Here is a 25,417-nt window from a genome sequence, read left to right as displayed (position 1 = left end):
CCTGTGATTCTGTGAACTTCACTGTAGGCTTCCTGCACTGCGACCCCCATCCAGTGGCGTATGGGACACAGGGTAAGCAGTAAAGAGACTTCTCTCCATCCCTAGAGATGGGAGCAACACAGCTTCTACCAGGAGGGCTCCAGCTGAACTTCAACTCTGTCACTGTTGGCAACAGGGTCAGCACTTAGCTTCCTTGAGCAATGCCCCAGTGTTCATCTTGTCCTGCCACAATCTGCATCCACTAAGATAGCAGGGGTGAAAGAAGACCATTGCATGTAGCTGCAACTCTCCAAAGCAAAGAGGCAACCTAAGGACTCTGAGAAGAAGCTCTGAGCATCTTGATACCACAGCAGCCTCCACAAGCTGGCTATGAAACGAATGTTTTTGATAAACGGTCCCACACAGACACAGAGATTGTCAATGGAGTCCATGTCAATTGTCCATGCACTGGAAGAGCAGAAGGGATGATACCTGAGAGTCCTGGCATCTGCTCAAGCATATTATACTACTACATTAAACTGCAGCATGTGCACTTGCCTTTGCCTCAACTCAGTATGGACGTCCATGTAGCACAGAACTGAGTTTCCACCCTGTTTTTCCCAGGCATGAATAATGACTCCTAAAGAGACAGGAAGTTATCTAGTCATGCTTAGATTGGAGCTCCCCACACAGTGCTCCATTTAACTTCTTCCGCAGAGCTTGCTCCATTTGTTCACTTCCTCCTCCTTTGTTGTGTGTCCAGAAATGTTCTGAGCACAAAAATGTTCTCTCTATATATTTGTAACAATAAGCCAGTGCCAATCAAGACTTCAAAGCTGCCCTCACCAGGCAGTGCACTTCACAAGGACAGATCTTCCCGATAGATAATCCAAGGTCCTTTCCATTTCATGGGTTCACCAATGGTCATGTGCTGAGCAGACCTAGGAAGTCCCAAGCAGCAGGTCTAATTCTACCCACAAGCTGCAGCATTCAACATACACTCATTCCCAGTAAAATCAGTTCACATGGTTACACTGTCTCCTAGTCCCCATCCACAGCTCACCATTTTTTACAACAGTCAATCAAATTCAGCACAGACAAAGCTCTTGAAGATGCAAAGTTCCTAGGTTTGTGAGAGTTGTTGGCTATGTAGATGAGATCAACCCTCTCTGTTTCACCTCAGGGATACTAAGAAAAGTTAAATACTGAGCTGCTGTGTCTAATGCTGGCAGCTATCCAAGTATGACCAATGCAGCTCTGGATTAATCTCAGTGTGCACTATTTCTTGCCAAAATGGCAATCCAACAAGCACAGAAAGGCAACATGGAAGAGAGCTGAGGGACTTATAGGGAGGATGTAGGGACACAGAAGAAAGCCCAGGTACTGTGGCAGGCAGACTCCAGAGGGTATGCAGAGGAGCTGGTGGTAGCAGAGCAGAGATCAAGGAGAAATACCAGGAACTGGAAACACAGAACTGAGAGTGCTGGGTCATAATGGGAGCATCACAGTACATGGGTAGGAGACTAGGATTGCAATGGTGAAAAGGTAGCAAACCCCTGGGGAAAAAAAAAAAAATCTTGACTGGTTGTGCTGCTTGCAAGATAACTTGTCTTCTATCAGTGGGGGACACAACTACTTTATCTATACTGTAGCTGGGCATTGACAAGGAGCAAGCACCTGTTTGCACTCTTTAGTGACAGAGCAATTCCTTAATACAGGGACCTTGCAGCAGTTGGAGAGGACTCCCATTATGGTGTCACTGGGCACAGCTGCTGTTTAGCACCACAGGCTTCATCTGTAAGGGACTAAGCAAGGTGAGGAGCACAAACAGCTCTCCAACCCCTACAGACAGGCCATCAGCAGACACAGTCTGCCAGGTGATACTTCCAGGGCATCATGGATTCGATCACTATTGATGGGACTTTTCCATATCTCACCCCTTCCACTTCCAAACCAGGGCAGATGTGGCCCTACTTCCCCCAACGTCAGCGCTGCTTTGTGCTGTTTCAGGCAGCTGTACTGGCTCTCATGCAGGAAACTGAAGATCTGCTCATCCATGCTGCAGCAGGCCTGACTCGTGTATGTGCAGCCACCAACAGCAGGTGCCACACAGCTACCTCACCTGCCCTTGAAGGCATGTACAATACATGTGTTACCCCACCCAGACAACATGCCCATTCGCTTTTCCAATGCCTGGGAGACAAAATCCATGTATTTTGATGTTGATGCTTTGGTAGGACATCAGGCGTGTCACTAAGCACTGTCACAGTAGTTTGCTCTTCAAATCACAGCCCTCTGAAAACAGGCCAGATCTTCCTATACTGTGCATGTGCCACTTCTCTACACTTTTTTCCAGCTTTGCCTTAAGTTTCTTGGTGCCACCTGTGCACTCATCACATGACAAGTGCTCCACATGGCAGTGGCTCTGTGCAGCAAAGCCCTCTGTGGCATCCAGGCAAAACCAGCACTGCTTGTTACGCTGTACTCTAGGGAAGAGAGGGGCTATACCTTGCTCCTACAGACTCCTTGTCCCAGTGCTCTTTTGTTTCTGCTTTTTCAGGTGAACCACGCCATCATTTTCATCAGCAGATCCAGGTACAGTAGTGGCACTGACCTTCTGTGTTTGCATTAAGCACCTGGTTGACAGCATTTCGCTGGAACAGCACTGAGCATTTGAGATGAGTATCAGTTCCTGCCCCAGGTATGGTTTCATCAGTCAACATCCTCACTATGATTTCTCAGTTTTGTCATTCACAGCAACTCAGAGTGGAACAGAAATTTGTCAGACCCAGGAAGAAGTACCTTGCATTCACTGCATGATCTGGCCACCACACAGTGCAGTGAAGGTTACCATGCACATGCCCAAACCAGTTCACACCAAAAGGAAATCCAGCTCCAGCAGGGGAAGTGAATGGATGGATAACCACCTGCTGAAGAGGAAAATGCTGAGACAACTAGGTACTACGGCAATTCGTAACCTTCCTTTGATCTTAGCTGTACTTTTGTACTGCATATAGAAAAGCAAAGAGAAGAACAACAAACCTTTCTGCTAAGCCAGTGACTCTTTCAAATTCATTTTCCTGCTCTGTAATGGGAACAGAGGTTCAAACCCTAGCCTGCATTAATGAAAAAACAAACAAAAGCAGAAGTTCATTAGTGATGAAAGTTGCATTTCCAGCCACTTAGTTATTTGCTTTTGTCTCTAAAGAGCCTTTCTATGGATTGCATAGGAGACTGTTGGAAGCATCTCCAGTAAAAGTCATTGGTCAATTTGTTTAAACTCTAATCACAATAAACAGCAGAATTAAACATTGTATCATCCCCTTGGCTTCATCATCATCTCCTCACTTGTTCCCATGTTGAAATCTGGAAACACTCTCATCACCCTCACAGTTTATCCCAGAGTTCAACAGATTCAGAATTTATTATGACTAAAAGCAAGTTTCAGAAGGTCCCTCCAAAAAACTGTTTGAGTAAGCATAGAGCCCTTAGACTCTTGGCTGTCAGTCCTGAACTTGAAGGGGATTTCCAGGATCTGAGGAGTTCAAGCGACTTACAGTAACCTTTTAGTTTTACTTTACGCACTCCATTCTGGTGCACCATTTGCCCTTCAGACAAAAATAATTTCAGTCTTACACAAATCCTGCCAATGTCTTGGCAACAGGTGGCAAAACGGCAACATCAGCCTGCCATTGAACTATAATTTCAGCAGCCTTCTAGTCCCTGCTTCTGATTCAAGCTGCTTGTAGAACAAGGAAGGTGCAAAGTACTCTACCCCTGTGTGGTTTGGTAGCCATTAATAGCATGCACTGGTTCACTATTGTGTCTCCACCAATAGACAAATCCAATTTAGAAGCTCTCTAGATCTACAGGCTCCACATTGCAGCCTGTAGAAAGTACCATCACGTTATTACTGCATCCCTGTCATTATTACTGCCTGGTGTTAAGCCATGCACTCACTCTAAGACATTGCACATGTAGGAGCCCTGAGCGCACAAAGTGCATCTGCATGCATCACTTTAAGCCTGGAAAGAACCAAGTGCTGTGAGACTTTTGTTTTCTGGCAGGAGCTGTACCAGCCAGACATACATCAGTTACAGAGTATGGACTAATGAAAGAGGCAGTCTGCAGGCACTAATTATGCCACTAATTATCACAAACCTTTCTTGATTTTTCTATCACTTTATGCACATCCTGCAAGATAAAAGACATGAGGAGTCATACAAAGTGCAATCACATCTCCTGTTTGTAGCATCCTAGGAAAAGGCGATGGCTAAAGGTATCAGATGAAGCCTGGGATCTGCTGCTTTCCACAATGCTGCAGACCATCTGTGCCATTCTATCTCCGTGATACAGAAGTCACCTGGGCTGTTAAGTGTCTCCTAAAATTAATGTCATGACTGATAACTCATGTCTCTAACTCTGGGCTTTTTCTCCCATTTCCCCTCAGGTTTCCCAATGGCTAAACATAGCATCCAGCTAAATTTGCTCCAGGTCCTTCCCCCGCTATGTGCCTGGCCACTCCAGTGCTCTACACATGAGGGAACATGGCTTGTCCAGACAACCTGAGAGGCTGCAACAGGGTTCAGCACACACATGGATATTGCTAAAGCGAGCCTTTGTGGGGATGGAGGGTGTCATGGCAGGCATATACACAGCTTACCTATGAGATGTCCTGCTTTCCCAAGACCCTTCAAGGCTAGATGTTAGCCAGGGACTACAGACAAAAATGCAAACTCCTTGTTAAATTCCCCTTGAAGGTAAAGACTGACTTTTTTTACTGGGAACATCTCCATACATAATTGCATTCCCATGCAATACCAGTAGCCTTCCTGTCACACCAGCAGCAAGCATGTGTAGGGCTGCCTGGTATCGCCTCCTTAGCATCTCCAATGACAACACAATTATTAATCATTAATGTTGATCACAGTAATATTATGATACCTGTTCCCTAGCACCATCTGGAGGCAAACTCTGTTCTTCACCCACTTCAGTGGACATGGTGCCTGTAGATACAGGGTAACAGATGGCCCTACGTACATTCAGCAAAAATTCAGGTGTCTGCTGCTCTGAATATATGCTGTAATAGAGACAAATTATTCAAGTTTGGTTGTTTGCTGCAGGACAAAAACTCTTTAGGAACATAGGCTTACACTTTGTAAATTAATGCTAGGCAAAAAGCAGAAAAACACACTTGTTCTGCTAAAGGCAACAAAAACCCTCCTGACAATCTGGTTTTAGGAAACTGAGGATGAAAATGTAGAGAAAAATCAAAAGTTTAAAATGGGTATTAACTACAAGCTCTTTCTTCTTCCTCCTTCCCCATCCCCACCCTATCTGGGAGCTGATACCTTCTCCAACTGCATGTTCCTCGAAACAGGAAAAACCCAAATCCTTGCCTTACTGCCCTACACCCATGAAGGCAGATGTGAGACGATTTCACAGTAAGTAATTACAGGTCATTTTACAAAGGGGCAATCAGGGTAACCAGGAAAACAGGAAGGAGTCTAATCTGAAAAGTCACATAGGCACCTGAGACAGAAGACAAATACCCAAAGCCTAAAGCTCTGGAAATTAAGGAATGAGTGGGACATTAAGCACTGCACATTAGCCACCGCCCAGACTAGGAGGAGCTGAGCAAGGAGTCTGAGAAACTGAATTGACAACTTTATGGTGCTCTTCTTCACAAAGTACTTGTTCAGAGACATGAGAAATACAAATTAACAACCTGCCTTTATCACATTCAAGAGCTGACAATGGTGCATACCGAAGGTCTTTGAGAAACTCCCTATATTCATCCTATGCATCTACATAGCACTTGTGGTGAAGGCACCCTATGCCCAGAATTATGTCCCCAAATACCAGCAAACTTGTCCCAACATGTTTTGGCAAGTCCCCCCTTCCACTCTCCTTTCTGGAATGGGGGACAAAGGCCCAGGCACCAACCTGTCTCCTTAAGGGGTAAACAACCACATGCATCCATCACATGGCATGCTCATGCTCTTTCCATCTAAGGGCATAATTATAGCTTCACCCTTTCTATAGGTTAAAGCAGGTTGTTGACAAGTGTGCCCATTGGCCAGATCCAGCCTCGAGAAATCTATAAGTATTACCCTCCTTGTTTACCAATTTTTTGCTCTCTCCTTTTGCTTTCTCTCGCTTTGCTCGAGCTACGGAAGCTCGCAGCCCTGAAGTCTTATCACTCCCACATGCAAGCATACTAGAGGCCTCCTGCAACACGGAAAGAAGCCAGCAACCAGAGCTGCTCGAGGAACCAGCATAGGAGATCCCTTCACTGAAGCTATGAAAGCCAGCGTCATAAGCCCAGTCATGTCTTTGAGAGGACTGGAACCCCGAGGGTAAGCTTTAGCCCAGAAGGGGAGGGACTAGCCTAAGCCTGGCAGTCCAGCACATCTGCTCCAGCTGACCAAGCAGCTACCCATCTTGCATGACCCCCACTGTTCGCAGGAGATAAAGGAGCCGCCCACTGCCGCCACTCTGCAGCCCTGTGCCCTCAGGGTAAAGTAACCTGGGATTTCCTGAGGGAGAGAGACATCCACTCCTTTGAGATCAAGCCAAGGACTGCATTGTCACCTTAAATGGGAAGCAGTCACCGAGATTGCCATAGTCAGCTCACGTCAAGCCAAGCAAGGGGGAATCGCCGCATAACCACGCCCCTTCCCTGAAGCCTGTCTCCAGGATTGGAGATGGCCGACCCCGCCCACCGGGAACTGTCACCCTGACCGTGAGGGCCAACCCTGGAGGACCAGGCCCCACCGCGCAAGACCACTTCCCCGGGCCGGCCCTGCCGGGCTGACTCTGTTCAGAGAGCCACACTGATCCTGCCAGCCCCTGGTTGCCACAGTTGCGCCGTGGCACCACCCCTGCCAAGGGAAGCCGCCGATCGGCAGAAAGTCACCCCTCCTGCGGCCACAGGAGGAGAAAAAAAGCCTTGCCCCACCCACAGAGGCGGGAGGAGAAAGAAAGTCACCACAGGGATGGACCAGCCCCGGGCAGACAGACAGCGAGCAGCCAATGTAACGCAGCAACTTGCTTCGCTACAAAGACACAGTGTATCTCTTCACGTGTGCAACACTCAGTCACAGTCAGTTCAAAGCACCTGCGCCTAGCTGCGTGATATTCCAGATTGACTTGCCTCTTGAGAACATTGGAAATGTCTCTGTACATAGTTGCAGCCGCCAAGCGTCTTGTCAAGTCGCCATCTGGTGGACAAGTGGCAGAACTGCACCCTTCATTCCCTGAATTAGAAATAAATTCTGTAAATATTCTAACTAGGTCAAATTGAATATACTAAACCAGTTATGGAATATGCTCTCACAACCGTGCATTAGAATCAATATATAAGTGATTAATCGGTTATTAATAATTTTCATAATTCAAAAATTAATAACCATACTCCTAATCACAACAGCACTCTGCTCACTTCTTGAACAGCAAAACACTTTAAGACAAGATTCACATTGATTTTATTAATTACACCATAAATAAGTTTTCATAGCGTCATGTATTTCAGTTTCTGAATCTATATCCGAAGAAAGTTCCGAAGTTTGGGGAACACTTTTAGTGCATTCTGTGTAGTTGTTTCTATAACTTCTTCAATTGGAATTCCTTTAATTTTGGCAATACATTCCGCAGCAATGTAAATATTTTTTGGTTCATTTCTCACCTGAAAACAAATTAACAAAAATAAGCCAGACCAAATTACAGATGCCTACAGGTAACAGGTGTTTCAGAGTCAGTGCCTCCTGACACAAGTTCAGTCACTCTGTGGCATGAATGCCACAGAAATTACGTTTCCATTCTTTTTGGATTATTTTCCTCTTTTGCCCATTCCTGGAAATTACTCTCCTTTCCCAGCCTCAGGGACACTAACTTGTTCATCTAAAATTTTTCATTTGCCACCTTTTTTCATCCCTTGTACCCATGCTCACACTACTTAACTCTCCAGTGCCAAAAAGTGACCTGCATGAGCTGTGGTTTTGGATGTACATACAGAGAAGTCCTTCCTCTCATCACATACCTGTTTTTCAGGCCCCAGAGCAGGAGAGTCAGTTTCCAAGCACATACTTTCCAGAGGTAACAGTTTCACAAGCTTCTGTTTCTTGAAGAAAATAAGGCAGCTATTAAATGCTTTATGCACTTAGACGTGTGGGAAAAAATGGATGAAGGGAGGATATCATCTGCAATTAAGAGCAACATCAAAAGACTTCGATGCCCTGCATTTTATCAACAATTTCAGAATGGAAGCAAGAATACCATGAGTTGCTTGAGAAGTCCCTTCAAATTAGGGTGATCCTGTTTTCTAAATATCTAAACACACTATTATATAAACACTGAATCCGTTGTTATATTGTACAAAATACCCTATCTTTAGAGCTGCCAATGCAATTTTAACTATTTTCCTGTGTGTATATATATATATATATAAAATATTTGTGTACATTTTTCCAATATCTGTTTTTTTCACCCCTCAAGTCCACTTTGCTTTCCTTTCTCCAAGTTCCAAATACCCTGACTCCCCCCTCCACCTGAATCATGCTTTTTTTTTTTCTCTTTCTTGTATTTCCTGGGCTTATCACAGAAAGTATTGATGGTGCAAGATGGAAATAGACTCCGACAAAAAAAAAAAAAAAAAAAAAGAAGTTAGCATAGCTTGCAGCAACCCAGAAATTAAAAGAGCAGTCTTCCCAAATCAAAGGCTGAAACTGACCAATAACATCTTTAAACAATTTAGCTGCTTCATTGCTGGGTGCACCCTGTGATAATCACACATTTTCAAAGGTCTGTAACTCAGATAATCATGAAGAGACTTCTTTTTGAACAGAAAGTGCCAAAGCACTGATATAGAAACTAGTCTTTTTCCATGTCACGTCACTACTCTAAAACAGTACTGTGACAGAAACTTGCAAAGAAGAGTTCACCAGAAATGAGAAAAAAAATGCCTATTTTCTTAACCCGTGTTTCTCAGGAACAGGTGAACTGTTTTAGCCTATATTTCCACCTGGAAGTCTAGCTAAGGCAAAGCCCCAGACAAAAATTCAGCCAAAGTGAAAATGTGCAATCCTAGAAGCAACTGAAACGTCTATTGCGAAGTATCAGGTGACAGCAACCGTACACAAGTACTACTAGTCCCACTTCAAACTCTACAGACTTAATGAGCCTGTTCTAGAGCTGCACTGTGAAAATAGTCAAGTTTGCCATCATAAGCTGTCAACAAGTCCCCAAGCTGCCTGCAATCCCCAAGCACCAAGAAGAAGGAAAGCCATTCATGTAATACCTGTTCACTCCTTATAATGGAAGGAGGAATGGAGAAGAAATATCCAGCTTTCACCCCCTCCATTGCTACAGATGGCTTCCCATCAAATGCATGGAGCAACACCCTTGTAGCACCTCAAAGAAAAGAAGCAAATCCAATCACTACCAGTGTTTATAGTAGGTCTGCAATGTTAGCTTCCATTGGGACCTTGGTCCCACAAAGAACAAATAAAGAATCTCTGCACTACTCCTCCCAAGTTTCATGTATACAAACTTATGTCAAGACATGGCATAACTGAAAGAACTCTCTTGACAAAAGCCATGACATAGAAAGTGCATTAAAAATATACCTTGCTCCTTTAAGAGATTAATGGTTGGTCGTCCTGCTGAGCGGGAATGAACATTTCTGCACAGGAAAAAAAAAAAAGCCCAGCATTAGGAAATTCTGTAAAATACTTTTTTTTTTTTTCCAAACAGAAAGGAACTAACAGCAACTTGAGAAGATAATAATTAATCTGCACTACACCTTTTATCAAGCAAAAATCTAATGACATATATATGGATCATTTTAGCTACAGTAAAGATACAGCAACAACATAGCAAGGACAGGACATAGAAGACCACTGTATTAAAATGCAAACATATGGAAAAATCTGTAATTAAGTCTCAAACTGGAGACTCACAAGATACTAATGGCATGTAAGAAAAGTTCTGTGGGGTCTTAGTAACTATAAATCCTGGCAAATATTTCACACGTTACTGAGATGTGGCAAATTCTCCTACTAGTACAAACAAAACCTACAAAGGTAAATCCAGCCTTCTTGCTAGTTCAATCTGCTTGATCAAAACCTGTCTTTGTCCTTCCTTCTCTTCATCTGTGCTGGCAAATCTGGGAGTGAAATCTAGTCCAACCTACAGCACAAAAAGAGAAGCGAGAAGATCTTACAGACTTCATGCTTGACTAAACCACAATACCATAGAGAAAGGTCAAAAATACTTCAAAACTGCCAGGTATTTCAAAATATATATACACTATACCCCAGTTACTAACCAACTTGCTTAACATTTTAATCTGTAACTTGTCTTCTGGGCTAAACCTCAAATCTGGATCTTTAGTACAACTAAAATTTCTGACCTGAACCTGTAGCTTTAGCCCTATCTCAATCAAAAGATTATCCATTAATCGTAGTTTTCAAATTTAAACATTCAGGCAAAATTTAAAGTTTGTCAGAGCAGTACCACTCACAGTTGTGTCAACCAAAATCCTTGATATACAGTACAATTACAACATGGCAAGTTTAGCTACAAAACTTTGCCCACAGCAGCTCTTTCTGGAGCCACCATAGAACCAGTTTTAAGTCCCTCTGGTACAACACATACAAATTTTACCCTAAGGCAGATTTTACCCTAAGGCTTTCAAGCCTCGATTAGCTTATAAACAAATGTAAGACAGGAGACAACACATGGATACAGGCAGAAAAAAGAACTGTACAAGTTAGTGAGTGTACTGAAATCATAGCTTAGCCTAACTTTGCAAGGAACAGGTAGGAAGGCTTGGAATGAGGATAACAACATGACTCAACACTCCACTGTGCCAGAAAATAGGTCAAAAGGCAACATGTCAAAAATGCATGTGCTGAGACCCTGGGCTTTGGTCTGTTCAGTCTGCTGCATTACATAAGAGGACATAGCATAATTATGTAACTTCCTACTAAATCCACCAGCATAAATGCCATCTATTTCCTAATAATGCGAATGAAGGAAGAACGAGACTCAGACAAATCTATGAAGGAAAGCAGATTAAGAGAATCATAAATCAGACCTAGCACTTGTTCAGACTGACAGCAATACTTATTACACATGCAAACACAAGTATTCAGTAAGTCTTTGTAACTCTGGTGACAGAAGCTGCTGAAGTCACAGACATTTAAATAACTTATGGAACTCTACTTACTTCTCCAATCCCCACCAATTTGTCTTTGTAAAGCTCTATAAGTGGCAATGCAGCATCCAGATCCTGCAAGAACAAATTAAAGATGCAATCTTTACTGCCCTTACATGATGCAAGGAGTAGGGAATCACCATTATGATTAAATTGGATTTTCCTTCATTGTACTTAAATTTCGTACCTTGAAAACTTTCTATCACTGCAAGCTGTGCAGTCAGATTAGAGAAACCTGCAGGATTTCCCCTCTTTAGTTCCTGACCCTTCATTTCAAGCTACCTTTCAACAGGAGCAGAAGAGATAATTAAAAGAAGGCCCATAAAAAGTCTGGTAACGTTAAACGACTGCAGACAGCCTTCCAGCTTTATCAGGCTGCGGGCACTTCCCAAGCTAACAAAGGGACATCTGCAAAGACACATGCGTGCCCTTCGCTGTAAACAAAGCACTCACTCGGGATATTAAAATCGTTTCACTGCAGCAATACGGCCAGATGACTCCAGTGAACAATTCTGCTTTAGGTTTACACGTGGACGTACTAAGAGATCCTGGGATTTGATCTACGGGGTCTGCTAGGTCTCCTGTTACAGACATGCAGAAAAAAGAAATCCCTGGGCAGATCTTTAGTTAAATTAAGCAGACCGGAACATTGTGCCGTCTTCCCTGAACAGTTCCTTTACAGCTGCACTAATTTAATTTGTGTTTTACCTTCAAAGTAACACTGCGCTGCTCCCCTGGCAAAACCTCTTGAACCGGGTGAACTCCCAGGCACGGCAAAACAAACCCTGGGAACCTAGACGAGGTACAGGTATCAGTACCGTGAGAGACCACCAAACACCCCAAATGTAAGTAAAAAATAAATAGTTAGCCTGATCAAGGAATAGGGCGCCGTGCCCCCCATCAGCTCCCGCGCCACCGGTCGCTCCCGCCGGCTTCACACCTCTCCGACAGCGCCACGACGCTCTGGAACTCCCCCGCCTGCTCCGACACCACCAGCAGCGCCGACACCGCCGCCTGTGGCAGAGAGAAACCCCCACCCCACTGAGGCCGGGGCGGGCGGAGGGGTCGGGGAGAAGCGGCAGGAGGGTCCCGCCAGCAGCCTCACCTGCTCCGCCGCCCTCACTACAGTCGCCACGTCCTGCAAGAGAGACGCACCAACTTAGCGCCGAGGCCGCACCACCTTGGCCGCGAGCCCGCTCCGCGCCTCACCGTTCGGAAGCAGGGCGCTGCGAGGTGGCAGTGACAGTCCACCGCCCCCCTCACCGCCGCCATGCCGCGCACCCCGCTGAGGGGAAGAGGCGGAGCCGCCACCGCTTCTGCTTCCGGGCCGGCATTTTCCCTGCGTCCGAGGCGGGAAATGGCGGCTGGTCCAGCCCCGCCGTTATTGTTGCCGTCGCCGGGGGAAAAGGGCGCTGGGCCGCCGCTCAGCCCGGCCGCCGCAGTCCCGCAGGACGCGCGGGTGCGGTGCTGCTCGCGGCGCGGCCTGGGCGAGGTGATGGCGCTCTGTACGCCCTTTATGCGTGCCCTGGCGCAGGGGCAGCCGGGCGAGTCCGCCGCCGCGGGAGACGCGCTCTGGGTGAGGCTGAGGGGGAAGGCTGGGCGATTCTGGGTCTCCTCTCTGAGCGCTTGGGTCTGATCCTGCCCGGCACCCGACAGGGAGCTGGGGCGCCCCAGTTTGGCGGGTTTATGTAGCTGTAGCCGGAGGTGGCCCACCCAGGCAGAAGGGGCCTTTCTAGCTGCGGATGATGCGTAGCTGTGCCCGAAGGATTGCTTCTCAGGGTCTCCCGTCTCTTGCAGAACTTCGAAACAGCGATGCGGGAGAACATTACCATTAATGGGCAGCCCTGGGAGGAGACTTCGGGTGATTCCGATCTGTACAGCGGTATGCATTGGTTTTCGTTGATTTCGAGCTAGATGGTTTTGGTTTGGCTTCTGCATGTGGTATTTTTCATTGAGCAGTTTTCCCCCTCGCATTCCGTGACAGTAAGGATGCTCAGGGTGCAGGTAAAGTCAAACTCTGGCTCAGACGTGCCCATGTAAAGATCTGAAATTCTGCACTGCAGGAGCACGATTCTCTCAGGGCAGTATTCATAAACAAAAGGAAGCAAGATGTGTAGAGACCTGTGATCAAGAGAAAAGGGGAGGGGAAAAGTGCTTTATCTGAAGGACTGTTGCACGTTTGACACTTCTGTTGAGATTCTTGTAAATCTCGAGGCACAAGTTCCAGCTGTCAATAGTATGGTGACTACCTAACTTAAATCTGCTCTTGATTGCTAGAGAAAAATAGCTCGTAAAATACCTGATATCAACGTGGAAAAATAAAGCTTTAACCAAGTTTAATGGCAGCTGCCTTACTATAGCAAGCTCTTAGAAAGTCAGTATTTCAAAGCAAGATTTCTTTATTTGGGAAGCTAGGAAAGAGTGTGTTCTATTTCATCAGCTTTACCTAGCAGAATAAAGGTGATCTATTTTTAAGGCTAGAACACAGCAATGGGATCCAAGTCCAGATGCTTCTCATCTTCTCTAGGCAGTCAGTTTCAGTGTTTGACTGGCCTAGTGATGAAAATTTTCTTTCCTGTGGCTTATTGGAGTTTCCTTTGCTGTAACATACCTGTACAGCTGCTGTACACCTCTGAGAAGAACCACCTCTTTAGAACCACACTGTAGGTAGCTGAGGGTAGCAGTTAAATTACCCTCTAGCTTCTCTACACCAGGCTGAACAAACCCGTCTCCATCAACTCCTTCTTATACGTCATGTGCCCTGGATACCTGACCTGTTGATGTTCTTCCATTGGAGTTGCTCCAGTACTCAATCACACAGTCTCCCAGAGCATCCAAGATAGAATGTTGTGGTCTAGGTGGGTGAGAATCTTGGCTGGAACATTGAGCTCAGAGATTAGTGTTTCATGATTTATACTTTTACTTCAGGGCTGATTACAAGCAGAGTTCCTCAGGTGTCTTCTGGGACACAGTCTATTTAATGTCTTTATATGTGGCCTGGTAGAGGAGGTGGAAGGTGCCTTCACCCAATTTGCAGCTGACATCAGCCAGGGTGGGATGCAGAGAATATGCTCAAAGGCAGGCTCATTCAGGGGAACATAAACAGACTGGAGAAACACTGTGTCACTTAACTAATTCCAGTTTCTTCAAGAATTCATAAGAGGATTTTCTTAACAGGAAAACTTTGTCCGGTTTGATGTTATTTTCAGTGTTAGCCTTTGTTTGACTTTAAGCCAGCTGAGATACTGTCATCTTCCTACAGCTGGTATAAAGTAGGTGTGAGGACTGTATTGTGCTTTTTAAATCTGACATAAATTTACTCTGATTCGGTGTGAATCACCAAGTGTCTGGCGTTTTGTGCCTTTAGTGTTTATGATGACCAGTGACTCAAGTCTTTGCTCTCTATATTTAAATGATTTCATGGTGATCATAAAACAAACAAACAAAACAAACCCACAAATCCTTAAAGCCTTGATTTTGCCTTTCTGAGGTTTATAATCACCTGATTCTGCACAGATTGACCAAGAGAAGGGTGTTCAAGATCCATTCTTTACCAACTAGATTAAAGGCGTTGCATGGCTTGCAAGTTGTGCTCAGGACATTAATGGGGATGGTGAATTTAAATGCTAAGGAGTTTTCAAAATTAAATAATAATAAAAAAAGCCCAGCAAGACTGTTGTTGTCAGCATTCTAATCTCCTCAAGGGGAGAAACATTATAGGAGTGTACAGATATAAGAATATAGAAATATGCACTACCCTTCAGTCACGTTTAAGGTATAAGATTGAGTGGTTAATGCTGTTTTCTTCCTTAACTCTTAATTTTTATAATTTGTAATGATGGCTGTGATGTCAGGACTGTGCAGGCATTGACCAAATTATGAAACTATCTTTTTAAAAGCATAAGATTGTATTTTAATTGTGAAGCTTAATTGCAGTCTTGTAGAACTGAGTGCCTGTATTAAGGTAGTAGTAGCCTAAACATTTTAGTCATGAAGCAGCAAGTGATGAAAGTTAGCTCCTACCAAGATGCTATCTCAGGTCTCAGATGTTGAAAGCAGTCATGCTTTGTTTTTTTTGTGAACTTCATGTGACTAGGTAATTACAGGTGTCCTCAGGATGTAGTATTTCAGGGATCTGGGTTTCATTAAGTAGCATTGTATGTTGTCAAAAACGTACAGATGGATTTTGAAATTAAAGTGCCTGTCTGTGCTTTGTATGATACAAAATCAGTCTTCAAATTGCTATTCAGACAGTTGACGCTTGTTTAATATTTGCGTAAATTACATAGATAAAACTTTTTTCTTGCTTCATTTTGCATTTTCTTTAGTTTAAAAAGAAATTATCTTAAAGGATAACCACTTCTTTGTGATATTTTCTTTGTAGATTCAGAGTGCATAGAGAAAAACACATTGTTGGGTTTGGAGTGGACCCCACCTCCCCCATTCTCACTGGCTCCTTTATCTCAAAAGCACCTGGTCAACATCAAGTTGTGCTCCAATTGCTGTATCACCTTCCAAGGAGATCCAAGACAGATCTCTTATCTTCATTGATAATCACACGTGATTTCTTATTTTAGATCTAAAACTGTCCTTTTCCTTCTAACTTTGTCTCATTTTCCTTTCTTTTTAACGTAGAAGAATTCCTATAATATCTTCATATGTTTGTAATTTTCAGGTTCCGACATGAAAACCCTTGATGATCAAATTGAGGAACTAATAGTGGAGACAACAAAAAAACGTAAGCAGTGGCCTAAAAAGATACTGAAGCATGCTGTCCAGACATACAAAGCAGAGCAAGAGATGTTGGTGAGTAATCTAAGATTTTCAGAAAAACCTTCACACATAGTAGCTGCTCGCCACACGCTGAAGAAATAATTCAGCAAATGCTGACTACTAAGTTCCTTCCCACGGTTGCTTTTGATTCTTTGTCATGTAATGAAATTGTTTCTTTGTATTAATTTGTTCTTCAGTAAAATGAAGGTTACTGCCATGTGATGTGACTGTGTGACATGGGCCTGTGGCACAGTTCATCAAGTTACTTAAGCAGATTGCTTCAACACAACTTGTGATTTACAAGCTGCTTTACACCTACTTACCTTCTCAAACCTGGGGTTCTGAAATCATTAGCTGAAGGCTAATTGTTATGGTACATACAGATATTACCACATGCAGTATGTGACTTTCAAAAAGATGTCTGTGTTTTCTGAGCACTTTGGTTGGGCTAATGATTACATTGAGTAAGTACTTCCAGTAAATTAAGGGGGGTTAAAAAAAGGTAGATTAATGAATAGGTGCAGTAATTTCTGGGTTTTGACACCAAGTGTAAACTAATTTCTGTCATTAAGCAACCCAATCATGTCCTTGGTTGCTAAATTTCTTTCCCTCAATTATATTAGGCCTATCTTTTTGCTTACCTGCTGATCAATTATGAGTCTATGAAAAAAAAGGGGGAGAGGGAGAGAAAAAGCGATTAGGCACAAATGAAAATTCAGAAAATTTCATGTAACCATTTAAAAATAAAAGAAGAACAGTGAAGATAGTAAAATGCTGGCACAAGCTGTCCAGCAAGACTCTGGAGTCTCCATCCTTAGAGATAAACAAAACCTGACTGGATGAGGCCCTGATCAATCTGCTCTAGCTGGCCCTGCTATCAGTAGAGGGTTGGACTAGACCATATTTAAGAGTCCCTTTCCAGCCTCAGTTCTTCTTTGATTCTGTATTAAAGATGACAGTAATTTTCTTTCTTTCTTCCTTCCTCCCTTCCTTCCTCCCTTCCTTCCTCCCTTCCTTCCTCCCTTCCTTCCTCCCTTCCTTCCTCCCTTCCTTCCTCCCTTCCTTCCTCCCTTCCTTCCTCCCTTCCTTCCTCCCTTCCTTCCTCCCTTCCTTCCTCCCTTCCTTCCTCCCTTCCTTCCTCCCTTCCTTCCTCCCTTCCTTCCTCCCTTCCTTCCTCCCTTCCTTCCTCCCTTCCTTCCTCCCTTCCTTCCTCCCTTCCTTCCTCCCTTCCTTCCTCCCTTCCTTCCTCCCTTCCTTCCTCCCTTCCTTCCTCCCTTCCTTCCTCCCTTCCTTCCTCCCTTCCTTCCTCCCTTCCTTCCTCCCTTCCTTCCTCCCTTCCTTCCTCCCTTCCTTCCTCCCTTCCTTCCTCCCTTCCTTCCTCCCTTCCTTCCTCCCTACCTTCCTCCCTCCCTACCTTCCTCCCTCCCTACCTTCCTCCCTCCCTTCCTTCCTCCCTCCCTTCCTTCCTCCCTCCCTTCCTTCCTCCCTCCCTTCCTTCCTCCCTCCCTTCCTTCCTCCCTTCCTTCCTCCCTCCCTTCCTTCCTCCCTTCCTTCCTTCCTCCCTTCCTTCCTTCCTCCCTTCCTTCCTTCCTTCCTTCCTTCCTCCCTTCCTTCCTTCCTCCCTTCCTTCCTTCCTCCCTTCCTTCCTTCCTCCCTTCCTTCCTTCCTTCCTTCCTTCCTTCCTTCCTTCCTTCCTTCCTTCCTTCCTTCCTTCCTTCCTTCCTTCCGTCCTCCCTTCCTCCCTTCCTCCCTTCCTCCCTTCCTCCCTTCCTCCCTTCCTCCCTTCCTCCCTTCCTCCCTTCCTCCCTTCCTCCCTTCCTCCCTTCCTCCCTTCCTCCCTTCCCTCCCTTCCCTGCCTTCCCTCCCTTCCCTTCCTTCCCTTCCTTCCTTCCTTCCCTTCCTTCCTTTCCTTCCTTTCCTTCCTTCCTTTCCTTCCTTCCTCCCTTCCTTGATCAGTTTTGAAAGTTGTTGAAGAGCCTAAATTGCATTTCTGGGCACTAAAATTGACAAGACAGTAACTGTTTAGGTTAGCAGGCTTACTTACAGTAAGCGCAAGGGCATGGATATGTATGTGTCTTGAATCTGAGATATTTTCCTAATGTATATTGCCTCTTGTCTGTTTTGTCAATATATCAAGTGTGCAAAACAAGCACACAAAATCAACTACAGTAAAATATGCTACTGCATAACGCCAAGATTTAGCAAGACCTTTCAATATTTCTGCAAAAGGAAAACATAGGTTCTACCTGAGTCCCAAAGCGTATTAGTTATTTAGAATACCTCTCACACTACCTTTTTTCTGTTGCTAATTTCTTCAGATTTTATTTAGAATACCTCTCACACTACCTTTTTTCTGTTGCTAATTTCTTCAGATTTTACACCTCCACAAGATGATTGTTTTATTTTAAAGCATCTGCAGACTATAGGAAGTTTTTAATTTATCTCTGTAAATGAAGTGCCTTTTTCTTCTCAGCTAATTCTGTGAAGGTACTAGTGGTTTCTCTGCTTCTGGTTGAGAAATTTTTATGTTCTTTTTTGACCCTAGCAAATCCTGTGATCTGTGTTTTTTAGGACATAAAGAGGAGCTATGAAGATGCAGTAATTAACTGCAATTCATCTAGAGAGAAGTATTGTCATCTCCCTGTAATTGCCAAAGCAAGAAATGATCTTGTAGGCTTGCAGTCAATACATTGTTTGAGGAGAATGCAAGCAATGTTTGTTCTTCTGCTTGGAGTTGTTGCTGTAATCTTGCTAAGATGATGTGTGAACTGTGAAAAATTTGCTCTGGTAAAACCACAAGGAGGAATAACTAACTTTCTCCTTACTTGTTTTTGGTTGAAGAAGGTTGAGGGACAGCTCCTGAAGCAGAGAAGAGTACTGACTTACTGATGTTGTAACTCATGTTCCCATGTCTTTATCTTGTTTCCTTCTTCCCTGGTGGTCACTTTCAATTCCACCTTTAATATAACCATTAGTTGTATTCATTAGTAAACTTCCTGTCACAGTTAACTGATGTCAAGTCACAAGACTCACAATAAGACCAAAGACCCAGAGAGCCTGGTCTGTAAAGGAGGGTGTTCTTATTCATGCATAAATGCAGGGCTAGAATGTAGTCATTTAAATAGTTTCCTTTTTGTTTTACTGTACCCTTTGTTCAAGTTTGCTGCTCTGTGAAAGGATGCTGGTTTAGTGAATGGCTCCTTAGAAGTCAAAGCATCTTTTTCCTCAGTTGTGCAGTAGGTGGCAATGCTTCTTCCAGAATGTTTGGATTTCAGTTTCATTCTCATGTTTTAATAATGAGAATTCTGTAAACTAAACCAGATTTTGGACACATGGTTGCAATGAGCTTAACTGTGTTCATGAGAATGCTGTTTCCAGTAACTGAGTATCTGCTACAGTTTTTTTACATAACTCCACCACCATTTCCTTGTTAATGCCCTTTTCCATTGTTCTGACTGCAATGTGTGTATTAAATGTCTATTAAACCAAGAATAATTTTTCTCCTTTTCTTTGAATATGCAGAAGCTCTACCAGCCTTTTGTAGCACCAGAAGAGATAAGATCACAGCTTTCTCAAGGTAAAGATTTCATGGGGAGGGCAGCTGTACTGAGGAAACACTTGTTTACCTTTCTGGCTACCTGTACATGTTTAAGAAGTTTTATTTAAATTTGTTTTAAATTACTCATTGTTTAAATAATTTAAATAGCTAGAAGTTTGTAATAACTGAATGTATGCCTGCATGAGTTGCTGTACCCATTTCTTTTCCAAGTCCTGGCTTCTGTTAGGCATTGTACTTAGAAGTAAAAGCTGGCTGCTGTGTGGGTGTCAGGTAGAAATTGTCACAGACCTACTACCCTCAGGAGGTTTGGAGGTTTTCTTCTTTCCTTTACCATTGGTAGAGCTGGATGGGGAACTAGACCACACTTGTCTTCCTTTTACATGAATACTAGAAATGCTTCAATCTCTCTTCCTACCAGTCAGTTTCTTCAGGGAATTGAAAGCAGTTGTGTAGTACTCACTGATGGCAGCACTGGCTCTCCTAATTTGCTAAGCAGGCACCACATTTTATCTTAGCATTTATCCTGTCATTTGTAAGGATTGATAAGGAACAAAACTGCTAATAACCTCATAAATTTGCTACATGCTTTTGAAAGATTTCTTATGCAACCTCCTCAGAATAGGGTGCAGTAGGTGATTAGATGTGCTGTTTTGAGGCTGACTTTAAAAAATTCGAAGTTTTACCTTCCCTTTTCTTAATGGCAGAATGACTGAAAACGACAGAATTTACCAGTGCTGTTCTGAGTTGAAAGACATGGTCACAGAACCCTCACCATGGATTACTGTACATGATGTAAAGGTGGTGCAATAAGCATGAGGTTCAACAAGTCAAAGTGCAAGGTCCTGCATCTGTGTCAGGCCAATCCCAGGCACAAATACTAACTGGGTACAGAGTGGCTTCAGAGTAGCTGTGAAGAAAGAGACTTGGGTGTATTGATTGATGAGAGGCTTACCATGAGCTGGCAGTGCATTCTTGCAGTCCAGAAGGCAAATCAGATACTAGGCTGTATCAAGAGGAGTGTGGCCAGTAGGGCAAGAGAGGTGATTCTTCCCCTTTACTCTGCTCTTGTGTGACTCCACTTTGAATACTGTGTCCAGTTCTGGTGTCCCCATCATAAGAAGAGCTCTTGGAGCAAGTCCAAAGGGCCACGAACATGATGCAAGGGCTGGAACACCTCTACTGTAAGGATAGGCTGAAGGAGCTGGGGTTGTTTAGCCTAGAGAAGACTCCAGGGGGACCTTACAGCTGTCTTTCAACACCTGAAAGGATCCTAAAGGAGGCTGGAGAGGGACTTTTCATACGGGTGTCTGGCAATAGGACAAGGGGGAATGGTTTTAAGCTGCGGGAGAGCAGGGTTAGACTGGATCTTAGGAAGAGGTTCTTCAGTACAAGGATGGTGAGACTCTCGAATAGGTTGCGCAGGGAGGTTGTGGATGCCTCCTCCCTGGGGGTGTTCAAGGCCAGGTTGGATGAGGCTTTGAGCAGTCAAGTCTAGTTGAGAGGCATCCCTGCCCATGGCAGGGAGGTTGGAGTAGGTGATATCTAAGGTGCCTTCCAACCTAAGCCATTCTATGAAGCATTGGTGTTAAAGTTTGAGAACTTGAACTTTACCTTCCAGTTCTTATCCTGCTGACATGCCTTTACTCTGGGCATCATTTCCTCTTTGTAAACAGGAGCCATTGCTTCCAGAAATGCCAGCCTGTGCAGTAAAGCAGCTAACGGGCAGTAAAGAGCATTGCTTCATGTCTGGGTTTCTTTCAGTTTTCAGTGTCCAGATCTTTAGTCTCATGTGAATTAACTACTGCTTGTAAGTTAGTAACAGTTGACGCTTTGTTACTGTTTTTTTTAGGTTTGGTAGTAGCAAAGTCTTAGCTACTATAGCCCAGAATTTGTGCTGAATTGTAGTATTATGTAGTCTTTGGGAAGTTTATGTATCTCAGTTTAGCAAGTACAGTGGCCAGAAACAAAAAAATGTTTAGATTACTCAATACCTTTCATTTCCTTTTTTCATTTCCCTATGTTTTGGAAAGCCTTTAACACTGAAGAATGTAATGCTGTCCACGTCAAGCTGAACTGCAAGCAAATTTCATTTAACTGTGTGTCAGTCTTTCTGTTTAACTGGAAAAATCCAAGTAATTGGTTTTACTTTTCTCAGTGCTCTGCTTCATTATAGACATATACTTCTTTTAGAGAATGTCCATACATAGGCATCTGTGGGGTGTTTAAAGTGGCTGCTGTTGGACTTGTTTCCCTTCAAAATTCTGAAAGATGGTGCTTTTCCACATCCACGTTTACACATGAATTTTGTGTTCCCAAACCATGCCTGATTGTCACATTGGGCCTGAGGACAGACAGTGTAACAAAACCCTGTGTACTGCTGCTTGCTAGCTTTCAGCAAGGGATCACTATCAGCCTGCACTAGAAGACAGCGATTGACTCAAATTATCTTCAGTAGCACTAATGAGATTGACTGCAAATCAGAATGCTGTGTTAAACCCTGACAGAAATGTAGGGGTGTGTGCACCATCTGACATTGTATCCTACTGCAGGCAATGGTGAAACCCTGCAGAAAAATAATAGGAGAGGAGGTGAGACTTTGGTTCTCAGGAGCTTGCTTGCTTATCTGCTGATTTTTAAGATTTTGTTAATGACATAGTATTGCAGACGTATTAATGGCAGAGAACATGCAAAACAGTTTTACCGTAACTTAAAAAGTTTTAACTGCTGAATAAAGCATATTGCTTGTAAATTAATCACCAAAGCCATGTATTGTGTTAGTGATCTTATAATCCTACTGCAATCAAAAATATGCCATTTTCCCTAGTATCCTGCACCTGTTGGCTGCATCAGTGTTACTGAAAGCGTCTTTTTCTTTCTCATGAACCCAGCAGAATGAATGAAGTTCAGGTTGCTTACACTAGGTTTCTTTTATTCTTGGTGTTAATGCTTAGTAAATTAAGCCAGCAAAAAAATGTGACCTTTAGTGTAAAAGTTGAATTGTTGGAGCTGTAAGATTTTAATTACATTTTTTTCCCTTTAGAATTCTCTGTATGTCAAATACAGTCTTTCTGCTTCATGTTTTCTATAAGCTGTAGGTTTTCTAGTGAAGAACTTCATGGCTTGCTATAGTTGAAACTGCTAGGCACTGCTACTTTTTGAGTGATAAAGAATAAAATAGTAAGATAAAATACAAAAGCTGTCAGCCCCAATGCTATAATGCAAGTGTTGAAGGTTTAAGTTTTATAGGAGGGCTCTACTGCTTTTCTGTCTGTTTTCTAAGAAGAAAATAGCAAGTATTGAGAGGAGTGAATTATGTTTCAGAAATTTATCTGGGCTTTATCCTGTAGATGCTTACATCGCAGATTTGAAGCAGATGGCAGAAATGGTATTCAAAGAGATCGGTGGAGCAATGAAGGTGAGGTCCCTGTGTTCTCCAAGAAGGAAGTAATTTTTATTTTCTTGATATGATAACAAGTCACAAAACAGGAGTTCTAGCTCCTCTGGGTCATTTATTCAGAAAAGTCTGTGTGTGTTGTTTTGAGGGAAGTGCATCTTTAGGTTTGGACTGTTGAAGTTTTGTGTGTAAAGCATTGCCCCCACCCCCAACACAGCACCGAGGAAGATTTAGCCCTGTGTCTACAGGAAGTATTTTTAACAGATTTTTAGAACCTGCAACTTCCAAAAAACGCAACATCTCTTGAAGACATGTACAACTTCATATAACACATGGCATTTATTACCTTGGTGCCAGCTGAGACATGAACTGTGATGTTCCTGTGGTACTTACCCAGCACAGAGATGTAATGAAGGAGCATTTAAACTCGGCATACTCTTTGCATGGCCTGCCAACCCTAGTCACTGTTAGGCTAGTAAATCTACGTCCTCAACCTTCACATGCCATCCTAAGGTTCATCTCTGCAGACACAGAAGTTTTTGTGCTTGTCAGAATCCAATTAATACATTTCAGTCATTGCAGCTATTACTTTTCTCATGTAACTTGGGATTCTTGGGTTTGTTTTTGCAGTCTCTCCCAGCACTAATAGAAAGAGCAGAAGGTTTTTCCCAAGTGTTAACTTGGCAACCAACCTTGGAACTCTGCAGGCTGCGGCAAGAAGTCTTTTCTGTTTGCAAGGCAAAGCAGGAAAATAATGTCCAAAATGATATATCACCAGGAGAAGTCACAGCAACAGATGCTGCTATCAGGAAAAATCGTTATGTATTGCTAAAAACAAAAAAGACAGCAAGTTCACCACAACGGAGACGCTATCCACTGGGGGGGAAGATTGCTCTCATGACATGAATTTCTCATGTAGCATTTTCCGATTGGAATCTCGCTTCCACTGTGCTCAGTGTTTCTTCTTAAAACTGTGTCTCCTCTCTAATACCGTGCTACACATGGGAGCTTCTTTAATTATTTAGTCATTGATCCTTCTAAATATTTGTGGGTTTTATGTCGTACTGATGTATGAAAGCAATATGCATACCAGTAGCATCTGATACCCAGCAAGTATATTTGCCAATTAACTCATTTTATGGTCTTTTATTACAGCATTTAGCTTGAGTCCTCATGCTTCTCAGTGCACACCCGTGATGTGTGTGAGCAGTTTTTTAGTAAAACCACTAAGTGCTTATTTACATGTCTGAAGAGACTGGAGAATGTCTGGTTCTCCTAGTACTCAGTAGGGTGGCCATTTTTTTAATAAATCAGTTTTAAAAGAAAGTTACATTGGAGCATATTGAGAACACCAGGTGGGGATATGTTACAGTGTTTAGAAAATCCACACACAGATGTGACGTCAGTCCCTGCTCTTCCACCTTTCCTGAAGTTAGGTCAGTTGTGTTTGTTTATAGTCATGTTTGTTTGAACTTGGATTTTTAGTAATCGTATGTATTTATTTTGCAACATGCTCTTCTGAGCAAGCGTTTGACCCTCTACACTTTACCATCTGATATTGAGAAACTGGATAGAATCCAATTCTGCAGTCTGAAGCGTTCATGGACAGTATTTCTACACGTTACAGGATATTGACCTGGGTCACATACGCATTTGTGGTGTTTGACTAAATTTTAAAAATCAGAATAGGCCATCAGTAAATGGTATTAAGTTGAGATAGCATACTTTTGGGGTTTTTTTACACATTAGCACTTACACCATTGCAGAGTAGGACTAAGTTGAGCATTGTGCCTTAACCATTCATAACTTTTTTTGGTTTAGGATTGCGTGTACTTGCAGTAAATACTCGTGTCTAATAAGTAGTATATTTCTCACACAGTAAATGGAGCTTTAGAAGGTTTATTAATGAAATTCCCGTGGTAAGAAATTGGACCTGTTGGTCCAACATAATGTGTGAGAGACTTAAAACTTCCAAGAAAATGTGTGATAGATTTTTAGCACTATTTTATAAAGGTGAACATCTCTACTAAGAATCTATATATTTAAGCATATGTAAATATTTACTTCCTGTTGCTCTTGTATATGCAAATACTGGGTTTTATACAAAGTAAATTAAATAAATTTTAAAATATCAAAGCTGCAGATACTGTTGCCAGTTCTAATCCTGGAAGAGATGGTGACCTGAGTGTACTTTGGAAGATACACGTGTTTAAATTTTGGCTGGAGTAACCAAAAGAGTTCCCTTTACTGCCTTTGAACTCACAACTATTGTGTCAGGGCTACAAGATGTCTTAGAAGACAGGATGTGAGAGGAGCTGGAAGCTGTGGAACATGTGGCTGGGGCAGTTTTTCACACAGCATCTTGCTGTTCTAGCTACTTGGAGCATATGTGCTCTGTGCTGTAAATCCCCACCATGTCTGTCTTCACCAAAATCCACAGATACTCTTAACTCTGAGTGCTCCAAGATTAAAATGAGCCTAGCAAGATTTTGTA

The 25,417-nt window shown here is 43.2% G+C and overlaps 2 protein-coding genes across 2 annotated transcripts; one reads left to right on the top strand and one right to left on the bottom strand.

The window, feature by feature from the left end:
- Positions 1 to 7,494: 7,494 nt before the first annotated feature.
- Positions 7,495 to 12,469, bottom strand: TATDN3 (TatD DNase domain containing 3). Its single transcript, XM_054397174.1, has 10 exons — positions 12,407 to 12,469; positions 12,303 to 12,335; positions 12,138 to 12,211; positions 11,906 to 11,990; positions 11,210 to 11,272; positions 10,058 to 10,167; positions 9,606 to 9,661; positions 9,278 to 9,390; positions 8,021 to 8,101; positions 7,495 to 7,666 (listed from the first exon to the last, which is right to left on the bottom strand). Exons 1-10 carry the CDS (start codon positions 12,467 to 12,469, stop codon positions 7,523 to 7,525), a joined length of 822 nt encoding a protein of 273 aa, XP_054253149.1. The 3' UTR covers positions 7,495 to 7,522.
- On the top strand, positions 12,468 to 25,012 carry NSL1 (NSL1 component of MIS12 kinetochore complex). The gene is made up of 6 exons (XM_054397164.1): positions 12,468 to 12,773; positions 12,995 to 13,079; positions 15,873 to 16,003; positions 19,493 to 19,547; positions 22,877 to 22,944; positions 23,554 to 25,012. The coding sequence occupies exons 1-6, from the start codon at positions 12,468 to 12,470 to the stop codon at positions 23,827 to 23,829; spliced, it is 921 nt and encodes a 306-aa protein (XP_054253139.1). The 3' UTR covers positions 23,830 to 25,012.
- The last annotated feature ends 405 nt before the right edge of the window (positions 25,013 to 25,417 follow it).

Source organism: Indicator indicator, chromosome 2 (genome assembly GCF_027791375.1).
Source record: "Indicator indicator isolate 239-I01 chromosome 2, UM_Iind_1.1, whole genome shotgun sequence".
NCBI classification, from domain to species: Eukaryota; Metazoa; Chordata; class Aves; order Piciformes; family Indicatoridae; genus Indicator; species Indicator indicator.
Note: the sequence above shows the minus strand (reverse complement) of the source record. Positions and strands in the feature narration are given on the sequence as shown.

Excerpts from the sequence above, each read along its gene's own strand:
- NSL1 (XM_054397164.1), top strand. The coding sequence starts at position 12,468 with ATGCCGCGCACCCCGCTGAGGGGAAGAGGCGGAGCCGCCACCGCTTCT. Across the intron at positions 13,080-15,872 it reads TGATTCCGATCTGTACAGCG|GTTCCGACATGAAAACCCTT; the intron begins GTATGCATTGGT and ends TGTAATTTTCAG. Across the intron at positions 22,945-23,553 it reads AGATCGGTGGAGCAATGAAG|TCTCTCCCAGCACTAATAGA; the intron begins GTGAGGTCCCTG and ends TTGTTTTTGCAG.
- TATDN3 (XM_054397174.1), bottom strand. The coding sequence starts at position 12,469 with ATGGCGGCGGTGAGGGGGGCGGTGGACTGTCACTGCCACCTCGCAGCG. Across the intron at positions 12,212-12,302 it reads TAGTGAGGGCGGCGGAGCAG|GCGGCGGTGTCGGCGCTGCT; the intron begins GTGAGGCTGCTG and ends TCTCTGCCACAG. Across the intron at positions 7,667-8,020 it reads CTCTGGGGCCTGAAAAACAG|GTGAGAAATGAACCAAAAAA; the intron begins GTATGTGATGAG and ends ATTTGTTTTCAG.